General features: G+C 41.3%; 1 protein-coding gene across 1 annotated transcript in view; it reads left to right on the forward strand.

Annotated features, from left to right (window-relative positions):
• The window catches only part of snapc3 (small nuclear RNA activating complex, polypeptide 3), a 50747-nt gene extending 31964 nt beyond the window's left edge, over positions 1-18783 (forward strand). The window contains exons 7-9 of the mRNA XM_039758200.1: positions 1455-1619; positions 14089-14196; positions 18352-18783. Coding sequence (XP_039614134.1) covers positions 1455-1619; positions 14089-14196; positions 18352-18499 — 421 coding nt within the window. The 3' untranslated portion in view covers positions 18500-18783. The remainder of the gene's footprint in view (positions 1-1454; positions 1620-14088; positions 14197-18351) is intronic.
• Positions 18784-18896: the final 113 nt, after the last annotated feature.

Genomic DNA, 18896 nt, shown 5'->3' on the forward strand with positions numbered 1-18896 from the left:
TTCTATGTGCTCTGTGTGTGTGAATCACTACGTCCTTCTTAAACCGGCTCTCTTCCTCCAACTGGACACAGAATCCATTACATTCGTGATATTACAGCTCTCTGAATAACTAAAATACTGAGATGTATACGTGATATCATTTTCATGATGATAGGAGTTAAAGCACGTTATTAAACATGGGTTTCACGGTGCAGTGATTGTGTGTGACCTTCGATGAAATTATTTATTGCAGCAGTACTCATGGGCGGCTCTATGTCCAATAGAGAAAGTCCAATGTCAATATGGTATCTTGTGCACGGTGGATTGCCACATCCGTTGCGGACACTGCATAGCCGCCTCGCGCTCATGACACAAGCGTTTAACTTTTGTCGACATTTGCCGCTGCATTTTTAGCTGTGTCGTTATTTTCTCTTTCTGTTTTATATTCATTATATATTGGCGTAGCCGCCACTGCAGTCCTTTCTTTTCTTTCCCCAAGTAACCGATAGCCACACAATCAGCTCTGTAATAGACGTTAAGCCATCTATTGGATTGCATCCAATCAGATGCATTACACTAATAAACAATATGCGGTTAGTTTCAGTGTATTTATAAAGCCGCGTCAGGAAAATAAGGAGTAACCACACAGGAACAGTAGCACTGCTTTGATGCTGGGTGCCGCCAGTCTGCAAAACCGAGCGGAGAACTTGCGTACAACAAGGCATGAGGTACCGTGCAAAAGTGAGTGGCTTTACGCCAAGTGTAGGTTTTATACATCGCGATTTGAATGTGGAAAGGTTCTTATGCAACATTCCTGTGCGTATGCACTGTTTATACATGAGGCCCCAGGCCTGGAGTTCGACACCCCTGATGTAGCAGGACCTACACTGTCACAGCATACAGAAAAATCTGACACGCTTCCTGCTTAAAAGCTTTCTTGTGAGGTGCAAAGATTTAAAAAACAAACCAAAAATGTGATGGCTACATTCTGGTTACTTTGGGGAAACTTCTTGAAATGTTTGGAGCCAGTCATCAATTTTTATTTACATCGACGATGTGGTCAGCCAGTGGGCGATGTACAATATCAACCACCATGGCCTCAGCCCTTTTGCCAAAGGCACTTAAAAAGGATACCTGGAAGAAATGAGGAACTGCACACTGAGTATACATTTACAGTATATGTTGATTTATGGGTGGCTTGGTGGCACAGTAGTGACGTAGAGTGCATATTTTCTCCCTGTGTCCTACTGCAAAGGTGGGTGAAGTGGTGATGCTAAATTAGTCCATTTGTGTGTGTGTGTGTGTGTGTGTTCACCATGCGATGGACCGGTCTTCTTGTCTAGATGTTGATCCTACCTGATGATTGTTGGGATAGGCTCCAGCTGCCCCACGACCTTTCCCTCGATAAGCAGGTTAAGAAATTGGATGGTTGGTTATCGATTTATATTGACATTCTTTCCTCTGTTTTCTTTCAGGAACATCATAGACTGGACAAAGTCAAATGAAAGAGGCTATGAAAAGTTCCAGACAGCCAGAATGGAAAACACCACATTCTGCGACCTGAAGATTAAAGTTGGCTATCCTTACCTGTACTGTCATCAGGGGGACTGTGAGCATGTAGTCATCTTTACAGACGTCAGGTATGCCTGTGGTGTGCATTAATCAAGAGGGCGTCTTAGTTAACTAAAGACGTTTATACTAGAGGTGGGTTTGATTTATCCATCCTGTATGTCGCGCTCCCTGCTTGTTCAGTATCTGAACAGTCCCTCCTAACAGTCGTGGACTTGACAGGCTTACAGGTAAACCTAGCAAGTGACTAGGGATGTCACGATAGAAGAATTTTTGTATTCTTTTGTATTTTGAATTTTTCTCAATACTTTTTGATACCACAGCAAAAATGGAAATCCAATTCAGTGGCTTTTTAAGAAGTACCTCCATTATCGAAGTGAACAATATAGTGGTATGAAATATATAAATACTAACAATAAGATCATCTTTAAAATGCTGACATATCCATTAAGTAATTACCCAACTTCTTCTTTCAGTTGCTCCCATTTAGGGGTCGTCACAACAGCATCATTTCAACTGCCTTTGTCATCCCCTCACCACATCCATAAACCTCCTTACTTTGGCCTTCCTCTTTTCCTCTTGCCTGTCACTTTCATCTTCGACATTTTTTTCCTGATGTACCCCTCATCTCTCCTCTGCACGTACCCAAATCATCTCAATCTTTCCTCTCTCATGTGGTCACCAGACTGTTGTACCTGTGTTGTCCCTCCAATATACTTATTCCTAATCCTGTCTACCTTCATAACTTCAAGCGAAAATCGTAGCATCTTCAACTCTGTCTCCTGCTTTCTGGTCAGTGCCACTGTCTCCAAACCATACAACATAGCTGGTCTCTCTACCGTTTTATAGACTTTTCCTTTCACTCTTGTAGTTACTCTTCTGTCACAAGTCACTCCTGCCACTCTTCTCCACCCAGTCCACCCAGCCTGCACTCTCTTCTTCACCTCTCTGCCCAACTCTCTGTTACTGTGAACAGTTGAACCCAAGTATTTAAATTTGTCAACTTTCACCACATCTGCTCCTTGCACCAACTTCCCTCTCATTCACGCACTGCTACTCCATCTTACTCCTACTGACTTTTAGACGGATAGAGAGATACTTTATTAATCCCAAGGGGAAATTTACATACTCCAGCAGCAGCATACTGATAAAAAAACAATATTAAATTAAAGAGTGATAACAATGCAGGTATAACAGACAATAACTTTGTATAATATTAACGTTTACCCCCCTGGGTGGAACTGAAGATTCGCATAGTGTGGGGTCTCCTCAGTCTGTCGCTGAAGCTGCTCCTCTGTCTGGAGATGATCCTGTTCAGTGGATGCAGTGGATTCTCCATGATTGATAGGAGCCTGCTCAGCGCCCGTCGCTCTGCCACAGATGTCAAACTGTCCAGCTCCGTGCCTACAATAGAGCCTGCCTTCCTCACCAGTTTGTCCAGTTTTGAGGCGTCCCTCTTCTTTATGCTGCCTCCTCAGCACACCACCGTGTAGAAGAGGGCGCTCACCACAACCGTCTGGTAGAACATCTGCAGCATCTTATTGCAGATGTTGAAGGACGCCAGCCTTCTAAGGAAGTATAGTCGGCTCTGACCTCTCTTGCACAGAGCATCAGTATTGGCAGTCCAGTCCACTTTATCATCCAGCTGCACTCCCAGGTATTTATAGGTCTGCACCCTCTGCACAGTCACCTCTGATGATCACGGGCCCATGAGGGTCCTGGGCCTCCTAAAATCCACCACCAGCTCCTTGGTTTTGCTGGTGTCTAGTTGTAGGTGGTTTGAGTCACACCATTTAACAAAGTCCTTGATTAGGTTCCTGTACTCCTCCTCCTGCCCACTCCTGATGCAACCCACCATAGCAGTGTCGTCAGTGAACGTTTGCACTTGGCAGGACTCCGAGTTGTATTGGAAGTCTGATGCATGTTGACTGAACAGGACCAGAGAAAGTCCAGTCCCCTGCAGCGCTCCTGTGCTGCTGACCACCATGTCAGACCTGCAGTTCCCAAGACGCACATACTGAGGTCTGTCTGTAAGATAGTCCACGATCCATGCCACCAGGTATGAATCTACTCCCATCACAGTCAGCTTGTCCCTAAGGAGCAGAGGTTGGATGGTGTTGAAGGCGCTAGAGAAGTCCAGAAACAATTCTTGCAGCACCAATGCCTCTGTCCAAGTGGGAGAGGGATCAGTGTAGCATATACAGTAATCCCTCCTCGATCGCAATAGGTGAAAATCCGCGAAGTAGAAACCATATGTTTGTATGGTTATTTTTATATATTTTAAGCTCTTAGAAACTCTCCCACAATGTTTATAAATATTCTCCGCACAGTTATACAGTAAACCCTCGTTTATAGCGGTTGATCTGCTCCAGCCAGATAAATGGATTTCCAAGAAGTTGGATTCTTTATTTATAAATCTAATATTTTCGCAGTTAGACCATTGAAAACCTGTTTACAACCTTCTAAATACGTATTTTAACATTATTAGAGCCCTCTAGACATGAAGTAACACCCTTTAGTCAAAAGTTTAAACTGTACTCCATGAAAAGACAGAGATGACAGTTCTTTCTCACAATTAAAAGAATGCAAACATATCTTCTCTTCAAGGTGCGCCGTCAGGAGCAGAGAATGTCAGAGAGAGAGTAAAGTAAACAATCAAAAATCAATAGGGCTGGTGCGCTTTTAAGTATGCAAGCACCGCGATAAAGCGGCGCAATGAAGGGATCAATGTGAAGGTAGCCTTTCAGCATTTTTTTTACAGGCGCGTCCGTATCTTCTAAGCAAACAGCCCCTCCGTCAGGAGCAGATAATGGGGCCAATCATACGCCTCCCTGATGGTATTGCATTATGGATGAGTATCTGCCTGTATTTCTCAGAGAGAGTGAGACACCTCTACAGGTTTGTCTCAGCCTACTCCCTACAGATCACAATGTCATCCGTGAACATCGTAGTCCATAGAGACTCCTATCTGAACTCATCTATCAGCCTGTCCACCGTTATGAACTGGAAAGGGCTCGGAGTTAATCCTTGATGTAATCCCACTGTCACCTTGAACCAGGCTGTCATTCCTACCGCACACGTCACTGCAGTCACACTGTCCTCATAGATATCCTGCACCACCCTCCATGCTCCTCTGCTACTCCCAACTTCCTCATATGATACCATAACTTCTCTCTTGGCACCCTGTCATACGCTGTCTCTAAGTCCACAAACACTCAATGCAGTTCCTTCTGACCTTCTCTGTACTACTACAGTATCTCTCTTAAAGCAAACATCACACCTGTAGTACACTCTGCTGGCAAGAAACCATATTGCTGCTCACAGATCACCACCTCTCTTCTCAGCACGTTGACATTCATAAATATCACTTACAATGCAGGGCTTGAATTTTAACTTGTGGTAGAGATAATGATCCCCAGCCAGTGTAATAATGAATGGGGGGCATTTTATGGAAGAGAAAGCTAAGGATATATTTGAAGCATATGCTTTTATGATGAACACTGGAAGTAATAATTAAAACTGGGAAATGACACTGGAGGTATGTGAAACTTAATACAGTAATTCTATATACTGTGACAGCAGGGGTCGCTGTTGACCCGCGAACCTGCAGACAACACGTCCAGATACCAGGTAAAAAGTATCAGAAATGAATTTAATTTCTGTAATACTGTGCACAAAGCACCTCCACAATACACAATAATAATAATAATAACAACACCAATAAACAATCCTCCTCTCCACCCAGCAGCTCTGTCGCACTTCCCCCCCCCCAAACTCCGGCTCAGCTTGCTGGGTTTCCCACAGTCCTTTAAATAGTCCTTGACCCGGACGTGCTTCTGTCCTTCAGTCCATGTGATTCCATAACACTTCCGGGTCAGATGAAAACTCTTATTTTTCTTCAGCCCTGAAGTAATTCATTTCTTCCGTACCCGTGACTATGGAGTGCTTCCGAGCTATAATAGAAACCATCGTGCCTCCCTGCAGCGTCCCCTGGCAGCCTCCATGGTATCCAGCAGAGGGCTGTGAAGTAGAACTCCAATGTCCACGATGCCCTGCGGGAATTCGGGGCATCTCCATGGTGCAGGGAGGACTCCCATCTGGCGGCGTAGGGGTGTTGGCCGGGATAAACTGCCGGCCGTCTCTTACAATATTTACATGCATTTTTTATACAAATTCCATATACTTTCATACTTATATATGAACACTTTGATGAGCACTTCATTTTATATGATATTTTTGTTGTACCTTTTCAGCACTCTTGTACACTTGTTATATTTTTGTTTAAAAAGGGAACTACTAGAAGTATTCACAAATGCAGTAAAGCCCAGAGAGACTGGCAGCACGAGAGTTAGCATCCTTAAAAAATTATCTCAGAGGACTGGGTGGAGGATTAGCAATATTGGGGGCATGGTCAAAAACGAAAGGAGATAAAGGTGTCAAGCTGCCAAAATGTGCTGGCTATTAGCATAAGGGGAATAAAGTATGTACAGTCATGTGAAAACATTAGGACACCCTTTGAAAGCATGTGGTTTTTTGTAACATTTTTAATAAATGGTTATTTCATCTCCGTTTCAACAATACAGAGAGATTAAAGTAATCCAACTAAACAAAGAAAACTGAAGAAAAGTCTTTTCAAGATCTTCTGTAAATGTCATTCTACAAAAATGCCTATTCTAACTGAGGAAAAAGATAGGACACCCTCACATGTATTCCCTCTTAAATTGGCTCAGATCTCACACAGGTATATCACACCAGGTGCACATAATTAGTAGATCGTTACTCTGCATGTTGAATGAGGCTTGCCCTATTTAAACCTCAGACATTTAGTTTGGTGTGCTCCTGACTGTTGAAGTGAGAGTGAGCACCATGGTGAGAACAAAAGAGCTGTCAGAGGACTTCAGAAAAAGATTGTAGCAGCCTATGAGTCTGGGAAGGGATTTAAAAGATCTCAAAAGATTTTGAAATCAGCCATTCCACTGTCCGGAAGATAGTCTACAAGTGGAGGGCTTTCAAAACAACTGCCAACATGCCCAGGACTGGTCGCCCCAGCAAGTTCACCCCAAGAGCAGACCGCAAGATGCTAAAAGAGGTCTCCAAAAACCCTAAAGTGTCATCTCGAGAACTACAGCAGGCTCTGGCTACTGTTGATGTAGAAGTACATGCCTCTACAATCAGAAAGAGACTGTACAAGTTTAACTTGCATGGGAGGTGTGCAAGGAGGAAACCTTTGCTTTCCAAGAGAAACATCGAGGCCAGACTGACATTTGCCAGAGATAAAGTTGACAAAGACCAGGACTTCTGGAATAATGTTCTTTGGACAGATGAGTCCAAAATTGAATTATTTGGACACAACAGCAGAGGACATGTTTGGCGTAAACCAAACACAGCATTCCAAGAAAAGAACCTCATACCAACTGTGAAGCATGGAGGTGGAAGTGTCATGGTTTGGGGCTGCTTTGCTGCAGCAGGACCTGGTCAGCTCACCATCATAGAATCCACGATGAATTCTACTGTGTATCAGAAGGTGCTTGAAGAACATGTGAGACCATCAGTTAGAAAATTAAAGCTGAAGCGGAACTGGACCATGCAACATGACAATGACCCAAAACATACTAGTAAATCAACCAAAGATTGGCTGAAAAGAAGAAATGGAGAGTCCTGGAATGGCCAAGTCAAAGTCCAGATTTGAATCCCATTGAGATGCTGTGGGGTGACTTGAAAAGGGCTGTACGTGCAAGAAACCCCTCAAACATCTCACAGCTGAAAGAGTTCTGCATTGAGGAGTGGGGTAAAATTTCCTCAGACCGATGTCGAAGACTGGTAGATGGCTACAAGAACCGTCTCACTGCAGTTATTTCAGCCAAAGGAGGTAACACTCGCTATTAGGGGCAAGGGTGTCCTATCTTTTTCCTCAGTTAGAATAGGCATTTTTGTAGAATGACATTTACAGAAGATCTTGAAAAGACTTTTCTTCAGTTTTCTTTGTTTAGTTGGATTACTTTAATCTCTATTGTTGAAACGGAGATGAAATAACCATTTATTAAAAATGTTACAAAAAACCACATGCTTTCAAAGGGTGTCCTAATGTTTTCACATGACTGTAGTGGGAGTGGGTGAGCAAGCAAGCCGGGGGTAATAGTGGGAGAATACCAAGTGGTGGTGTACATTAGCATATAAAGTGGTGGCCAGAATATGTGATGTGATGTGAAGTCAATTCTGTATAAAATGCTGCTCCGTATTTGGGTGTTGGTTATTTTTACGAAATCAGCGCAGCCTCTCCAGCACAAATACATAGCATATCAAGACATGACTTCAGAGAGTTTGTTTTTATTTGACACGTGTTGATAAACGTCTCTATTGTGACCCATTTTTCTCATGTGCTACAGATATTACAATAGTTTAAAAATATTTGCTGTCTCTCTGCACCTTGTTGAATCTACGCCATGAAGAATTATGGTGGTTCTGAAGGCGAAAGGGAGTCCAGCTCAGTATTAGCAATGTGTACCTAATATAGTGGCCAATGAGTGAAGAATACATAAATAACAATATTAACAGTAACAATTGTAATAAAATAATCAAAAATGAACAAAAAGGCATAAGCAAGAAATTTGAACATAACCCAGCGGAGGAACCGTGGCTTAAAGATAACAAAGCAGCATGCAGTTATTGACCACCGGTACTCGCTCAAAACTCACCACGCCTTAAAATATTGACGTAAAACCCAAATTTCCACTAAACTGCCTTATCCTGCCTTGAAAAGTCAAATTAAACAAATGCTTTTTATCTATTAAATATTATGTTGCGAGTGGTGCATCAAAGTCTTTAAACCCTTTTTGAATCCGTTCCAAATACCTCATGGGGCACATTATCTGGTTTTCATAAAGGCCTCATTGTTTGATTTGTTTGGCCAAGCTCCTCGTAGTGGGTGGATGATTTTTACACTGCGCTGGTTTATTTTTGTCATTATTTCTATTTATGTACGACTGTTCCTTCCTACTTTTGAAAGCCGAGCCAGTCGTTTTGCCATCAGCTTGCACTTTTCGTGCCAAATTCTGACAGAATGAATCTCCTTCCTGAGCGGTATGACAGTTGTGTGGTCCCATGGTGTTTGTACTTGTGTATTATTGCTTGTACAGATGAACATGTAACCTTCATGCGTTAGGAAATTGTCCCCCGGGATGAACCAGATTTGTGGAGGTCCACCATTTTTTTTTTTATAAATGAGGTCGTGGCTGATTTCTTTTGATTTTTTCCATTATGTCAAACAAAGAGGCAGTGGGTTTGAGGGTCGGCATTAACATAATTCAACATGTTAACTCCAATTAGGCTAATTGGCTGTTAGAAGCTAATTTTCAAAAGGCCTAAAGGCTTGACATCATTTTCCGGAATTTTCTGAGCTGCTTAAAGACACCGTTAGCAAAGTGAATGTAAACTTGTGACCCACTGGAATTGTGAAAACGTCAATAAAAGTGAAACAATTACTAGTGCACTGCACAAAGTAGACGTCTTACACGATATGCCAAATTTATAGTTTGTTAGTATAAAATCTGTGGAGGGCTTAAAAAGTGAGTTTGAAAGAGTTCAAGTGTAAGGGAACTTCTGATTTCAACTCTGTGTGTGTGTGTGTGTATATATATATATATATATATATATATATATATATATATATATATATATATATATATATATATATATATATATATATATATATATATATATATATATATATATATATATATATATATATATATATATATATATATATATATATATATATATATATATATATATATATATATATATATATATATATATATATATATATATATATATATATATATATATATATATATATATATATATATATATATATATATATATATATATATATATATATATATATATATATATATATATATATATATATATATATATATATATATATATGTATATATATATATATATATATATATATATATAGTAATTCCTCCTCGATCCTGGGGTTATGCTTTCAGAACCCCCGTGATAGGTGAAAATCCCGAAGTAGAAACCATACGTTTGTATGGTTACTTTTATATATTTTAAGCCCTTATAAACTCTCCCACACTGTTAACATTATTAGAGCCCTCTAGACATGAAATAACACCCTTTAGTCAAACGCTTAAACTGTGCTCCATGACAAGACAGAGATGACAGTTCTTTCTCACAATTAAAAGAATGCAAACATATCTTCTCTTCAAAGGAGCCAGAGCAGAGAATGTCAGAGAGAGCGCTTGATAAGAAAAGCAAACAATCAAAAAATCAATACGTGCTTTAAGTATACAGAAGCACGGCGATAAAGCGGCATTTTGTACAGGAGCGTCCGTATCCTCTAGGCAAACAGCCTCTGTGCAAACAGCCCCTCCATCAGGCAGAGAGAGTGAGAGAGACATAGAAAAGCAAACAATCAAACATCAAGTGGCATGTTTGAGCAAATAAGCATATTGTATATCATTGAGGAGTTTTATTTAATACATAATCTTCTGATTGGGTAGCTTCTAAGCCATCCGCCAATAGCGTCCCTTGTATGAAATCAACTGGGCAAACAAACTGAGGAAGCATGTACCATAAATTAAAAGACCCATTGTCCGCAGAAATCCGCGAACCAGCGAAAAATCTGTGATGTATATTTAGATATGCTTACATTTAAAATCCGCAATAGAGTGAAGCCGCGAAAGTCGAAGCGCGATATAGAGAGGGATTACTGTATACACACACACACACAGATCAAGAGATTTTTTGTTTTGTTCCTAGAAATACACAAAGGGAGAATGTGAGTCATACTACTGTATATAATAAAATGCTAAGGTCTGTGTGTCCAGTTTCTCCGAGCGATCTGATTGGTCAGTTTGGCTTTGATGTTGCGACAAAAGAGGAAGTTAGATGTACGCAGAGGAGTGAAGGCATGTGAGCCAACAGAGAGAGAGTTGCCTTCAAAGACCCCAAAGTAACTCACAAGCGATGAGGGTACGAAAAGCCGCGGTCTTTACAGGAATGTGCTGAAGAGAGGGAGCGCCAGTTAAGAGGCCTTCATAATCACGCAAATATGGAGGAAAGGCACTGAAGGTACACGTAGAGTAAGAGATAGAATAATGAAGTAATATTTGCCATTTACTGTCTGTGAGAGGTACCGGTCCACCAGTGTATTCTAATACGATGAAAACTTGAGATTTATTTATTGTTACAGCAAATGCTAAAACTATGCAAGATGAATGGTAATCGACTTGCTGAAGTATAACACGTATCTAACTTTTAATACGCGGAAGGAATACGACTTCTCCTGCATGATCACCATTCCTGATTTTGCTGGCAGTTGAATGTTTATGCAGTTTTACAATTTGTAAGCGTTTGCCATTACATTGCCGTTTTTAATCGACTGGTAACACACAACAGAATTACTAGTGTTGTTAGCGGAGCGGATGTATATAACTTATTTTGTTTGATGTATGTGCATTAAATTGGTTGCATTGACATGAGAGTACCATTGTTCTATTCTCCTGATTAATACAAATAAAAACTATATATGGATGTATGTCATATGACATATGGTTTTGAAGAAAAATGAATATTGCATGAAAATGTCACATATAAACATTTCACAATTTCGCCAGACTTTTTTTTTTATATACAGATATACAGGGAGATTCACTCGAAAGAGGCCCTGAATATTCTGTTGTAACTCCCGTCAGGATGAAGCAATCTAAACCAAAAAAAATACCGTTAACGTATGTGTAATTGATTGAATGACATGCAATGCTAGAAGTGGTTTCCATTTTCTGCCAGACACAATTTGACACTGCGCTCCATGTTCCTGAACATATTGGCAAGCGTCTCAGGGTTGGGGGAATAGCAGCAATTTGACGTTGGATGTTTTCCTTCAGATCTTCCACAGTGCGAGGTTTGTTCCGATAGTCTTTTCCTCTGAACATACCCCAAAGGAAGAAGTCTGGTGGTGTCAGATCTGGTGACTGTCGTGACCAAAGCCCCCTTGAAATGACCCTGTTGCCGAAGAAGGATTCTGCCATGCTCCTTGCCGATGTGTGACATGTTGCTCCATCTTGCTGGAAGTCACCTTCTGTTAACTCACGATCATCCGGTTGATTCTGACATCGCTTAAATGAATTGGTGACCCAGTGGGTTCACACAATGAAGACACGCTGCTCGATACTGTACGCCACCATCCTGATGAGAAGTTGAGAGACTGACTGAAGGGGTTCGGGTGGTATGCACCCAGACGTTGCTAATGTAGGTTAAACATCGTGTCTGCTGCGACGCCCTCCTCATCACTACGATGCAGGGGCAATCCAGCTTGTTCGAAGCTCCATAAACTGGGGAGCACAGCGCACGTTGTTTCGTTCAGATTGCTTTGTCCTAGCGAGAGTTTTTAAAGAATATTTGGAGCCTCTTTCGAGTAAATCTCCCTGTAAATATAAAGTGCACACCATAACGTTTGTGACAAAGGCAAAATTTTCCTTGATATGTTCCTGTGCTCCACAGTTTAAAGTTTCAAATCAAACAATTCAGACTTGTGATTAAAGTGCACATGCAGACCTGATGATCTCATCCTACTCAGAGCAGTTTGAGACAAAAGGCACAACTGAAACACTTCCAAGACTAAGAGGGTTTCATGAAGGTTTTCTACTACAAGGTGGCTGTAGGAGTTTAGCTGACAACATCCAAGGCCTCAACCCAAAGGCCAGTTGGCATTCACTTTTTTTTTTCCTTCCAATTTTTACACTTATTTTAATCTAGTGGAGCTTTTAAAATCGGGTAACATTAAGAATATTTTCATCCCTGCTATACAATCTTAACAGACAGGATTTTGGTTCACCTCACTTTAACCTGAGCATTGATAAGATACAATTTATTTTTGTATAGCCCAAAATCACACAAGAAGTGGCACAATGGGCATTAACAGGCCCTGCCTTTTGACAGCCACCCAGCCTTGACTCTCTAAGAAGACAAGAAAAAACTCCCAAAAAAATAATAGTAGGGAAAAAATGGAAGAAACCTCGGGAAAGGCAGTTCAAAGAGAGACCCCTTTTCCAGGTAGGTTGGTCGTGCAGTGGGTGTCAAAAAGCAGGGGGTCAATACAATACACAGAACACAAGTAATCCTCAATATAATAGTAAAATAAAAATGTTACAAATACAGAGCAGAATTTAACAGTAGATGATATCACATAATAGGATTTGGATTTGTTCAGAGTGCTGGAGACCTCAGCCATCAAGCTGTCTCCGCCTATTGGCCATTCCACAGCCAATCCGATGAAAGGACCCCTCTACCCACGTTTCCAGTGCTCCTCCATCAGAGATGACTTTACCTTAGGCAGGCAAAACAACTTGGCAGGTGGGCTGTGGCACCAAGTGCCACATTTGGGTACAGAGTAGAGATACAGAATAGGTGAGAGTTAGTAACACATTCTTACTGATGTTTTAGTGCTAATGAGTAACAACACCGCAGCTCTAGTTCGGGTGTGCTAAACTGAAGTAGTGAGTCTACAGCCGGCATTTGAAAGCTGAGACTGAAGGGGCAGACCCTTCCAAAGTTTAGGGGTCCCCTTTAACTAAAAGCTCGACCTCCCACTGTTATTTTATTAATCCATAGAATCCTAAGCAGACCAGCATCTTGAGATCTTAATGTGCACTCTGGTTTGTAAGTCATGATAAGTTCAGACAAGTAAGCCGGACCTCGGCCATTTAAGGCTTTATATGTTAAAAGGAGGTTTTTGGAATCTGCCCTAAACTTAACCAGGAGCCAGTATAAGGATTTAAGAACTGGGGTTGTGTGTTCGTATTTTCTTGTTCTTGTAATAATTTTTGCAGTAGCATTTTGGATTATCTGGAAGCAATTTGAACATCCAGTGAACATAGCTTTGCAGTAGTCAATCCTACTAGAAATAAATGCATGAATTAATTTCTCAGAATCCTGTTTATTTAGAAAGTGCCTTAATTTCCCAACATTTTTAAGATGGAAGAAACATAATTTGGACAACTTTTTAGTATGCGAGTTAAATGACTTGCTAGAGTCAAGGATAACTCCTAGATTGTGTGCTAATTCAGTAAAATTAATGGTGATTCAAAAATAGTTGACTAGGTATTGTAGTGATGATCAGCGTCATTACCTCCAATAATTCACATCTCTGTCTTATCAGCTTATAAAGACAAGTTGTTCTCATCCATCCACTCCTTTAATTCACTAACACAACTAACACTGAAGCGGCTGGGCATGTGCTGGAGTTGTAGATTTGACCTTCTCCTCCTCCCACATCCTTGCCAATGTTCTTTCAAGTGATGGTGCCCTTTGGGCCTCCTCTTTAATGTGTGATTTGTGCCCGGTGACATGCCTAAATGCACCGCGTCCCCTCTTAGCCCTCATGACCGGTGAGGCTAAACCGCTAGTCGGCTTACTAATCTGCTAACCTTTCTTTAAACTTGCCCACATGACTTTGGCTTTTCTGTCCGACTCTTTCAATGTCTTTTTTTTTCTTTTCCCCCACAGACTCGCACATCGAGATGATTGCCGTGATAAGACGATGTATCCGCTGCTGATGCGAAAACACTGGATTCTTTCTCGAAAGTGTTTTGTGTGTAAAATGTACATTGCAAGGTTAGTAAGACTTCCGTTTTGGATCATTTACATCAATGAAGAGTCCATTGTACTTAATGAAGGGTGGGTTTCTAAACAAAAACAATACAAGTCAGGCATTTACAAATTACACGGTGCCCTCCATAATGTTTGGAACAAAGACACATTTCTCCTTGATTTGCCCCTCTGCTCCACAGTTTAAAATTATAAATCAAAGACTTCAGACTTGTGATTGAAGTGCACACTGCAGACTTTCATTTAAGGTCATTTGCATTCATTTTGGTCACACAACACTCTTTCTACACGGCCCCCCCCATTTCAGGGCACCATAAGGTTTGTGACAATTGGCGTCACAGGTGTTTGTGATTCCTTAGATGGATTTCATGACTTCATGAGATTCTTTGGGTTGCTTCTACCCTTTTGGAGTCTGTGGTTGCCATTGTTCAACATGAGAGGACCAGAGCTGTGCCAGTGAAAGTCAAAGAAGCCATTAGGAGGCTGAAAAACAAGAATCAAACCATTGGAGACAACAGTGACACCTTAGGATGACGGAAAACAACTGTCAGGAATATCATGAAGAAGAAAGAACACTGGTGGGCTCAGTAATCACAAAGGGGCTAGTAGGCCAAGGAAGACCTCCACAGCTGATGACAGAAGAATCCTCACTATGGTCACGAAGAAACCTCCCAACGCCTGTCCGACAGACCAGAAGACTTCATGAATAGAAACACCACAAAAACAGGATGGCCAGATTATAGTTTGTGAGAAAAATGATTGATAGGGCCTGCAGAATTCTGGGAAAAGGTCTTGTGGATGACAAGACAAAGATGAACCTCAGAGTGACAGCAAGAGTAAAGAGTGGAGACGAGAAGGAACTGCCCAAGATCCAAAGCAGACCACCCCATCTGTTAAACATGGCAGTGTTGGGGGTGTTATGGCTTGGGCATGTATGGCTGCCACAGGTCCTGGCACACTTTTCTTCATTGATGATGGAACTGCTGAAACATTTGATCTGCTCAAGTTCCAATAAAGGCACCCAAACATCCTATAACAAGATAACAATCCCAGATATACTGCTACGGCCACACAGGAGTTTTCAAAGCAAAAATGGAAAATTCTGGAATGGCCAAGCCAGTCCCTTGATTTCAGTCCAACTGAGCAGGCTTTCCATATTCTAAAGAGAAACACTTAAGGGGACAAGCCCCCCTGAAACAAGAAGGAGGTAAAGAAGGCCGCTTTAGAGGCTTGGCAGAGCATCACCAGAGAAGATCCTCAGCACCTGCTGATGTCTGTGACTCTCAGACTTCAAGCAGTCATTGCATGCTGGGATATGTGACAAAGTCCTAAATATGACAGCGGCTTTAATAGACCTGCCATTGCTGTGTCCCAAACGTTATGGAGGGCACTGTGTATATTTTATTATTATAGCAATGGCCGCACAGCAAGAATGAACACAAGCAGCAACACTGCCACTCAGATGCATGTCACAATATGTTAGCAGCACAGGGTCACCAGGTCAGTGTTACCAGACCCCTGCAGCGTTGTCTAATAACAAAGAATGAGACCAAGACATCCTCCGAGAGCAACTTCTCCCAACTATCCAAGAACAGTTTGGTGACCAACAATGCATGATGGAGCACTGGGCCATAAGGCAAAAGTGAGAACTAAGTGCCTCAGGGAACAAAACATCAACATTTGGGGTCCATGGCCAGGAAACTCCCTTAACACTAGAATTACCAGAGCCTACGAGAAAACCCGTAAATCCGGCCCACCTTAAATCCGTTTGCACCTCTCCGTCAGCGTCTTTTGTCCTGTAAATATACTGATTAAGACAAGCAGCAAGCAGCCTGCTATTCCATCCCCCCACTGACTTAGAATGTGCACAAACTTCTCCCAGTTCATGCCTTGTTTGATTATCTGGGAGTGAAGTGCTGGAGTTTCAGAGTGGAAATAATAAATCGTTATTTGGAACACATGCATTTCATGTGTGTTTCGTTTCTACAATAACCTGTGTAAACACATTGTTAAAACAAACTTTTTCATATTTTAGTAATAAATGTTACAAAATGTAGGCATAAACTATAGAATGTGTGAAGCCTGCAGTACAAACATCAAGTAAACACTTTCACAAAAGGTTCAAGGACGATGCAACAGCTTCCGTGGCGTAGTGGTAAGATTTGGTAACTTGTAATCAAGAGTCCCTGGTTCGATCCCCGCTGCCTCCTATATTTGCCGTTTTCAATAGTGAGCTGCTCTTATTGTTAATATTATACGGTACACACATATCTTTGGTTTGCGTCTGTAACAGACTGTGTACATGTATACAGTAGTACTGTACTTTCACTTTTATTCTCTCACTCGCGATCACAATACATACTAACCGCCCTAGGGATCTGATGCTGTTAGTTTTTATTTGAAACTGGGAATAACTGTAGATGTGAGTGGTGTTTTGAGGCAATGGAACGGGACATTCTCTGATCTGGAGGGATAAAAGCTGACACACAAACGCTGGTGAATCAGCCTTCTTCGTATCTCACCGTCACTTGATTTTTCCTGCTCACGCAGAATTAGCAGGATGGAATAGCAGGCTGCTTATCTTAATTGGCACATTTACAGGACAAAAGATGCTGATGGAGAGGTGTGAACGGATTTATGAGTTTTCTCATAGGTTCTGGTAATTCTAGAAACAAAAACCCACTAATTCTGACAAACTCCAAGCACTGATTATGCAAGAATAGACTGCCGTCACTCAGGATTGGGCCCAGAAGTTGACTGATGGCATGGCGAATTGCAGAGGTCTTGGAAAAGAAAGGCCAACACTACAAATATGGACTCTGTGCGTAAACTTCATGTCATTGTCAATAAAAGCCTTTGGAATTTCTGAACTGCTTATAATTTTACATCTGACAAGAAGACCTAAAAACACTGAAGCAGCAAACTTTGTGAAAACCAACACATTCTCAAAACCTTTGGTGACAACTGTACTTGGTCACTTATTCCAAGTGTCTATTGTTCTTCATGTAAAGAAAAAACTTCCAATCTTTGTGTGAAATTTCCCCTTCACAAGTTTCCAACTGTGTCCCCATGTTCTTGATGAACTAATTTTAAAGTTACAGTCTCGATCCACTGGACTAATTCCCTTCATCATTTTAAACACATCAGTCATGTCTCCTCTTAATCTTCTTTTGATTAAAATGTAAAGGCTCGGTTCTTTTAATCTTTCCTCCTAACTCATCCCCTGTAGCCCCTGAATCAGCCTGGTCGCTCTTCTCTGGACATTTTCTTGTGCTGTTGTGTCCTTTTTGTAGCCTGAAGACCCAAACTGCACCCAGGACTCCAGATGAGGCCTCACCAGTGTGTTATAAAGATGAGCAGAACCTCCTGTGACTCGTACTCTACACATCAAGGCGCTATATAACCTGACATTCTGTTAGCCGCCTTAATGGCTTCTGAACACTGACTGGAAGTCGATAGATTAGAGTCCACTATGACTCCTAACTCCTTCTCATAAGGTGGACTCTCAATTTCATTTTATTTTAACCTCACAGTCTCGCTTTACTGCACTAATTCCCTTTATCATTTTAAACACTTCAGTCAGGTCTCCTCTTCATCTCCTTTTGCTTAAACTGTAAAGGCTCAGCTCTTTTAATCTTTCTTCATAACTCATCCCCTATTGCCCTGAATCAGCCAAGTTGCTCTTCTTTGGACCTTCTCTTGTGCTGTTATGTTTTTATGGAGACCAAAACTGCACCCAGTACTCCAGATGAGGCCTCACCAGTGTGTTATAAAGCTGAGCAGAACCTCCTGTGACTTGTACTCCACACATCAAGGCGCTTTATAACCTGACACTCTGTTAGTCTTCTTAATGGCTTCTGAACACTGTCTGGAAGTTGACAGTGATGACTCCACTACAACTGCTAAGATCTTCACATAAGCAAACTTTGTCCCTAAGCCACTCCAGATTTGTCTCGCCCCCACCCATACCCCCCAAAATAAAAGCTGACCTTTAGTCTCTTCACCTACAATGCACATTTAATGAATGTCTCACCCCTATTTGCCTCAGTAGTTTTCCTTCACACCGAAGCCCCTCGCGCCGTGGACCATTACCATGATGTGCACCCGACTGCTAATCTTCATTTATTCTTAATGATATCATCTTTCTTTGCTCTCCTCCAGGTGGGTGACCAACCAAGACAGCTTTGCCCCCGCAGACCCCTGTTTTTTTTGTGACACTTGTTTCCGAATGCTGCACTACGACAAACAAGGAAACAAACTTGGCGAATTTCTGGCTTTCCCCTACGTGGACCTGGGGACGTTTAACTGAAGGCCTCATTTACTTGACAGGACTGTGATGTATAAATACTTTCAAGTTATTTTTTTTTTCCTAAGTTTATTGCTGAGATTTTCAAGATATGTCTTTTAAGATGGTCGTCTGTAAAGCTCAAATTTTAAACACGTTAACTGGGCTCAATTAATCACTGATTGCATAAACTGCAATACGGGCAAATTACGTCCACGAAGTATAAAAACTGTGAAACAGACTCGCCCTTACTGAAATGTGACATTTGCAGACGTAGTACTTATACATAATAAAATGCTTTGGAAATACTCTTTATCCATTTTGTTTGCCTAATGGATCGTTGGCAGCAATAAACTTGAATATTGAACAATAAGCAAATGGCGATAACCTAGATGTTAAACCAAAGGTCTGCAGTCTCTTT

The sequence above is a fragment of the Polypterus senegalus genome, chromosome 7 (assembly GCF_016835505.1).
Source record: "Polypterus senegalus isolate Bchr_013 chromosome 7, ASM1683550v1, whole genome shotgun sequence".
Lineage (NCBI taxonomy): Eukaryota > Metazoa > Chordata > Cladistia > Polypteriformes > Polypteridae > Polypterus > Polypterus senegalus.